The sequence below is a fragment of the Eurosta solidaginis genome, chromosome 2 (assembly GCF_040869045.1).
Source record: "Eurosta solidaginis isolate ZX-2024a chromosome 2, ASM4086904v1, whole genome shotgun sequence".
NCBI lineage: Eukaryota > Metazoa > Arthropoda > Insecta > Diptera > Tephritidae > Eurosta > Eurosta solidaginis.
This window is the reverse complement of record NC_090320.1, coordinates 204,379,581-204,387,572: the sequence shown is the minus strand read 5'-3', so window position 1 is coordinate 204,387,572 and position 7,992 is coordinate 204,379,581. Positions and strand designations below refer to the sequence as shown.

General features: G+C 36.6%; 1 protein-coding gene across 1 annotated transcript; it reads left to right on the top strand.

Moving 5' to 3' along the window:
- The first annotated feature begins 928 nt into the window (after window positions 1-928).
- Window positions 929-3,692, top strand: Sf3a1 (splicing factor 3a subunit 1). Its single transcript, XM_067766971.1, has one exon. It carries the CDS (start codon window positions 1,101-1,103, stop codon window positions 3,417-3,419), a length of 2,319 nt encoding a protein of 772 aa, XP_067623072.1. The 5' UTR covers window positions 929-1,100; the 3' UTR covers window positions 3,420-3,692.
- The last annotated feature ends 4,300 nt before the right edge of the window (window positions 3,693-7,992 follow it).

Sequence of the window (7,992 nt, the reverse complement as noted above, 5' to 3'; positions counted from 1 at the left end):
TAGGATAACTTTTAAACGGGTGAAAAAAGTTATCTTCCACTTTCGGATTCTAAATCCAGACGTAAATACGCGTCTCTTGATGCCTCACTCGAAAATATTGGGCCAACTTTAGGGTAGGGCCCCTAAACTGCACTACTACAGGTAGCACTCATGGCTCAACTATATCGTTGGCACATTTCCACAGCAACAACAAACCTTTGTTCAGATTGTCAAAGCCAGCTTGTTGGTGTTAGACGAATGAAAACATAACACTTATCAGGTTTTGTGTGTTGTAAGAAAATGTTCTCAATGTGTTGGTTTCATTTTGAGTTTGCCATCTCCTTCTGACAATCCCTACTCAAGTGAAATGAAAAAAATAAAATCAGCTGATGAGATGAGCCAACCATATAGTTCAGCAGTGGTAGCATTGAAATAAATATGTGTACATATGTGTATGCATAAAGATTTAGCAATATTTAAATGCAAAAACACGAAAGAGCAAACAAATTGAAGATAATGTAAGTAAAATAAATATTTTGTTTACGTGTGAAACTATTTAAATGTTAATAATTCTATTAGTTGCCGTCTTTCAGTGAGTTTTACATCTCCGGCTCACGCTCAATTCTCACGGGAACGCTCTGGATTATTGAGAGACTTGAGAAGCAGATGTAACATTTTCGCACTCGTGAAATCACCTACCCAGATTGCCCATTCACGAGTTCATTATTGCTTCGTTCTGCGCATCTACGTCACACTTGACTGCTTGAGCGAATGAAAGAAAGAGAGAAAACAACAAGAGCAAAAGGAAAATGACGTAAAAATTGCCCATAAAAAACAGCTGATCTTTTGTTTACATGCGCAATACGCAATCTTGTTTTTTGTGATTTGTGATTCACAATGGATTCTATCGTCTACGACTAAAATTTGGAATGCATCGATTAATGGAATACAAAACAAACATACAACTGAACCGTTCATTGGTGCAGAATTGTCGATTTACTTAATCAAGTGTTTATTCTTTGTCATCCCTAGTTTGTGCCTATTTTCAAAGTGATAATTTTTCATCAGTATACTTTGTTGTATTCGTCCCTGCTGCGGGCCCACAAATTAAAAAAAGCAGGATGCCTTCTCTGGATACTGGGAAGAATGAATCACAGGTTCTAGGAAACGATCAATCCAAACCCATGTCTGGCCCGATAATTGGAATTATATATCCCCCGCCGGAGGTGAGAAATATTGTCGATAAAACAGCAAGTTTTGTGGCACGTAATGGCCCAGAATTTGAGGCCCGTATTAGGCAAAATGAGCTGGGAAATGTAAAGTTTAATTTTTTAAGTTATGGCGACCCGTACCACGCGTACTACAGACACAAAGTCATTGAATTTCAAGAAGGAAAAGATGCTTCTGCAGTGTCGAGCGTTACTGCGGGGCTAAAGCAATTATCGGCTAACAGCTCAGCACAGCAAAAACAACAAGAACTGTTGAAACAAGTTATAGAACAGCAGTTTGTACCAAAGGACCCTCCTGCAGATTTTGAGTTCATTGCAGATCCTCCTTCCATATCTGCTCTGGATTTAGATATCGTGAAGCTAACTGCTCAGTTTGTAGCACGTAATGGCCGTCAGTTCTTAACAAATTTAATGAACCGTGAGCAGCGTAATTTTCAGTTCGATTTTCTGCGACCACAGCACTCACTGTTTCAATATTTTACGAAGTTGTTGGAACAGTACACCAAAATATTAATTCCACCTAAAGATCTTTTAATTAAACTGCGTTCCGAATCTGCGGATGGACGGTCAAGTGTTAGTTTAATTTTGGATCAGGTTAAATATAGAGCAAATTGGCAAAAGCATCAAGAAGCTCAGCGTAGGCGAGAAGAAGAGAAAGTTGAAAAGGAAAGAGTGGCTTACGCGCAGATTGATTGGCACGATTTCGTTGTTGTAGAAACAGTAGATTATCAACCATTCGAAACAGGTAATTTTCCACCACCCACTACGCCAGAAGAAGTTGGGGCACGTGTTCTTATGGAAGAACGATTGTTGGAAGAAGATGGTGATGTTGAAATGCAGATTGAATCAGATGAAGAAGATGATAAAGACGAGCAGCAGCCAGTAGTTAAACTGTCACAAATGGAAAATCGTACTGGTATACAAATGAAGGGCACTTCATATAATCAAAAAATAACAAATGCAAAGAACGACAATACACAAGTTCAGGATATGGACGAAGCTTCTAGTGATGAAGAAACATCCTCAAATACAAAACTTCAGCCGCCAGTAGCACCGCTCTTACCGCCAACACATGATCAAGTCGTTGTTAAGAAATATGATCCAAAAGCAATACAACAGAAGCAGCAAAAACCGTCTACTAGCGATGAATATCTAATATCACCAATAACGGGTGAAAAGATACCAGCTTCAAAAGTGGCCGAGCATATGCGTATTGGATTATTGGATCCACGTTGGGTGGAACAACGTGACAAGCATACAGTTGAAAAAATTAACCAGGACACTGTATTTGCCGGCGGTACTGCCATAGAAGCCAGTTTAAAACAATTAGCAGAACGTCGTACAGATATTTTCGGTGTGGGCGATGAAGAGACAGTTATTGGTAAGAAATTAGGGGAAGAAGAAAAGAAAAAAGATGACAGGGTCACATGGGATGGTCATACTTCAAGTGTAGAAGCAGCGACAAGAGCTGCTCGAGCAAATATAACATTAGAAGATCAGATACATCAAATACACAAAGTAAAAGGCCTATTACCGGACGAGGAAAAAGAAAAAATTGGACCGAAACCAGTTACTAATAAAAATGCACCACCATTGCCGCATATGACTACCATTAAAGGGCCGGGGCATCAGCCCGTTTCTCACCAGCAGCAATCACAGCCTCCTCAACCATCTTCCCATAGCTTACCAGCTCCTCCGGTGATGATGATGTCTATGAGACCTCCATCGTCATTGATGCCGCCGCCATTCCCTGTATCTGGTTACATAGTCCCGATGCAGACAAGTGGACCACCACAAATGCCATCAGGTGCAAATGTATTGGACCAAGCCATGCTTAATCATCCTCCAATACAAGTAGAAGAAGAACCTCCACAAAAGAAATTGCGATCGGAAGATAATTTGATCCCTGAAGATGAGTTCTTATCAAAACATAAGGGTCCCATTACTATTCAAGTACAAATTCCAAACGTAATTGACAAATCAGAATGGAAGCTAAACGGGCAAACAGTAGCATTTTCGTTGTCTCTCTTGGACACCGTCGCTACTCTTAAAACTAAAATTCAAGACGAAACCGGAATGCCACCTGCTAAGCAAAAAATTTCATATGAGGGCATGTTTTTCAAGGATACCAACTCAATGGCATTTTACAATTTGCTAAGTGGTGCTACAATACATTTACAGATAAAAGAACGTGGTGGTAGGAAAAAATAGAGTACGAACAAATTGCTATTAAATGTATATGTAGTATTTAAAAGCTCTGTATAATTTGAAACATCATAAGGGAGTTCAGGGTCTTGTTTATATGGTATTGGAAATTTATCCCATAACAAATATGTTTAAGCTGCGGATCGTGAACAACTTTTTCGAATTTTACACCAGTTTGCAAATGTAATGATGCTAAACCATTTATACAAAATCTCGAAATCTCATATGAAAAAAAAACAAACAAAAAAACAATAAAAATAGCTCTTTGCGATAAAACAATTTGTCTCTGTTATGGGCAAACCAGTTTTTTGTAGACTTTGATCCATAAGCCAAATAGTAATTCTGCGTTTGTGGTTTTCTTAACCCTAGTTCGGCCGACGAGTTTTGTTAACTCATTTTCCGTAACATCCTAATTTAATGAATTTTAAGTAGAAAAAATACAAAATAAGGTTTCATAATCTTAATCATAGACAACTGTAACGGGTTGAACACTTTTATCCTTTTTCTGGCAGTCATCGGGGTGGTTGCGTCGGCCAAAAATAGGTGTAAAAGTCGTCGGCCGAACTAGGGTTAAATCGAAATTTATCCTATTCTTGTTTGGTGTGTGAATTGACTTTATGACCAGAAACAGAAACTTGGAAACATTTTGGAAAATGGGGGTGGCACTGCCCACATTTATTTAGAAAATTTGAATGTTTTACAAAACGTTGAAGATCTGTTAAAATTTGGCACGGAGGTTATACACAACATCGGTAATCGACCACGCCCACTTAAGAAAAATCGATATCAAAATTTCTAAAACTGAAAAAGATGTTATAATTCTATACCAAAGACCGATATTTGAAAAGAGCTATGCTATAATTCAGTATCAAAGACCGAATGGTAATACTAAAAAGTGGAGCAACTTGCCCTTGTTATCTTTCTTCAGCTATCAATTCGTTTTATTTGAATATTTTTTTTAAATATGAAAATTTGGTTAAATTTGAATGCATTTCCTTATCATTTTTTTTAAATCACCCCTGAAATATTTTCGAAGCGCTCTTAATTATTTTCTTTATTCTTAATTAATTTCGTTCATTTTAAATAGCGATCTGAGTTGAGTGCCCAGGAACTTACATACCAAATTTGATAACTCAAAATTTACTCAAGTTATCTTGTTTACGGACAGACGGACGGACATGGCTAGATGAATTTCTTTTTTCGCCCAGATCATTTTGATATATAGAAGTCTATATCCATCTCGATTAGTTTATACCGTTACGGAATACCGTTATGCGAAGAAAATTAAAATACTCTGAGAGCTCTGCTCATGGTTTCGTAGATGGTTTATAAGTGGTTTTAAATTCCATATTACATACGTTTGGGAAATATCGAGCAAATTGTAGACCAAGGGTGACGTTTTTTGGAACGAATTTCCTTCATCCTTTGTCAAATAAGGGAAAATCACCATGTAGGAAAATGAGCCTAGGGTAACCCTGGAATGTGTTTGTATGACATGGGTATCAAATGAAAGGTATTAAAGAGTATTTTAAAAGGGAGTGGGCCTTAGTTCTATAGGTATCGCCATAAAGGTAGACCAGGGGTGACTATAATGTGTTTGTACGATATGGGTATCAAATTAAAGGTCTTAAAGAGGGTTTTAAAAGGGTGTGGCCCTTAGTTGTATATGCAAAGGCGTTTTCGAGATATCGACCAAAATGTGGTCCAGGGTGGCCCAAAACATCATATGTCGGGTACCGCTAATTTATTTATATATGTAATACTTTCTTTTAAAGCGAATTGCGTGCGAACGGACGTGTATTTGGAGCTCATAAATAGAATAAACATTATTAAGTCTGTGTGCTTTGATAAGCACTAAAAATTGGTGAAACTAGCAAAGTAGTGACAGGTGATGTACCAGCATTAATAAAGTGCATTTCTTGTGAGATTCAATTATATTTAACTTAAATAAAAAGGTGAAAATATATTTTGCTTGTGCAGTTTTGTGTAACTGTTAAGCAGAAAATGGAAGAGTGCGGGAAATGTCGCAAAAAAAATAAGAGGGGAACAGGTGTAAGATGTGAAGGTGTGTGTGGTAAGGTTTACCATAAAAACATTGAGTGTGCATCTATTGATGATTATGGCCTTAATTGTTTGCAAGGTTGTAAACTTTTAAGATTTATTTGTGATGATTGCATGACTTATGTTTCCAATGTTGATGAGGCTTTAAGGGAAATCTTGGCTATTTCAGAGGTAAACAAAGTAAATTTGAAAGAGCAGAAAAGCGAAATTGAAAAAATGTTGAGTGAGCATAAAAGGGAAATAAGCGCTTCCATAACTCACAACGAAAGAGAGATGAAAATAATAGTAGAAAAAATCTATAAGGTGAACTCAGAAAAACTAGAGTTAATGAAAAAAATAGAATGCTTGTGCTTAGAAAATAAGAATAAACTAAGCAAAGTTAGTATACCAAATGAGGCGTTCACTAAGCAAAAGGATGAAATTATTAATGAAGTTAAAAAGGTTGCTAATATCCCTAATGAGGCATTTAATAAACAGAAAGAGGAAATTATAAAAGAGGTTAAGAAGGCTGCAAATCAGAATAAAGGTTTTGACGGTGGAAATGTTTCTACATATGCCACTGTTACAAAAGGCATCCCTCCAATTGTTATTAAGCCCAAAGTGAAACAAGCCATTGAGAAAACAAAAACGGATTTAAACAAAATAGATCCGTCCCATTTAAATATAGGAAGGGTTCAAAACAAAAATAATGGCACCATAATTATAAGCGCTAATACAGCAGGCGACAAGGACAAAATTAGAGATACGCTAACAGAAAAGTTGGATAAAAATGTGTATAATATAGCTAAGCTAAAAGTGTATTTTCCTAGAGTTGTGGTAGCTAATATTAGTGCAGAGCATACCGAGAGCGAAATAGTTAGCCGAATCCTTGCGCAGAATGATACACTGAGGGAAGCTAAAATGAAATGTATTACAATTAAACGCGCTAAAAAAGAAAATAGAGGACAACATATTAATGCAGTTATAGAAATAGAGCATAAATATTATGAGGCTATCCCGAGACATAGGAAAATTAATGTTGGATGGTATCGCTGCCCAGTTTATGACGGTCAAACTGTAAAAAGGTGCTACAAATGTTTAGGGTTTAACCACATAGCTGCCAACTGCACCCTGAAACAGAGGTGTAGTAAATGTCTGGGAGGACATGGGGCAGAAAACTGCAAGGAGAGCATGCCCATTAATAAATGTGGTAATTGCGTAGATGCCAATAATCAGTTAGGTTTTAAGCTCAATATAGACCATAACATAATGAGCCATGACTGCCCAGTTTATCAAAGGAAACTTAAACTGGAAAAACAACGAGTTGGTTTTTAGCAACCAAGACGCACAAGCCCAGTATTAAATGTTTTCGATTTGAAATGTGTCTACTTGAATATTTGTAGTTTGTTAGCAAATAAAGCAGAGCTCGAAAAAATGATAGAAGAAGTGGATCCGGACATTGTTTTATGCTCAGAAACACGTATAACTTCAGATATTCTTGATTCTGAAATTAATATTGCACCGTATACATTAATTCGCTGCGACTCTCATAGTAGACATACGGGAGGGGTCGTTTTATTACTGAAAAAGGAAATCAAGTACAAAGTCAGGTTTAATCGATCAATTGATAGAAATGTATGGTGTGCTATAGTAAAATTAAAGCAAGTGGACATTAAGTGGAAAATAGGTGTGTTGTACCATTCCCCAAGTTCTAGTGACAGTGAATTTTTAAATCACGTAGAGAGTATTTTATCAGAAGTATTAGAATCAGGTACGAATTCACTTCTAGTTGGAGATTTCAATATAAACTTAAATATCAACTCTTCGAGCAGCTACAAACTGAATGAAATTTGTACTCGTAGCACAATGAAACAAAAAATAAATTTCAATACAAGAGTCGCGGAAACTTCTCAAACAAAAATAGATTTATTATATGCAAACGCTGATATACTGTCTTGTGTAAATCTTGAAGACCACAGAATATCCGATCACGAAACTATTTCATTTGCTATAAAAGTAAGTAATTCAAACCCGTTACGAGGAGTCATTTCATCAACATCTTGGGAGAATTATTCTGCCGATAACTTGACGGCTCTACTGAGGAATTGCGATCTTAGTTTAATAAGAAGCATGAATGTCAACTACATGGTCAACTATATAAATACTTGTTTACTAGATTGTATGGGAGTACTAACGTTTGAAAAAAACAGTACGGTAAAGTTAAGAAATAAATGGTATGACCAAGAATTGACAGAATTGAATAAACTAAAATACCGGTTGCACTCACAAGCTGGAGCAACGGGTGACTATACCGAATATAACATGGTCGCGAAGTACTACAAAAAACTAATAAAATTTAAAAAGATTAAATACATGGAGAATAATATTGACATCAATAGTTCAGATAGCAAGCTAATGTGGAAGCATCTTAAGCATGCTGTAAACTTAACGGGGCCACAAGAAAATATCTTGACGGTGATCGTAAAAGGTGTGACATATGATACACCTCGCGATATTGCTGAAGCATTGAACTCCTTCT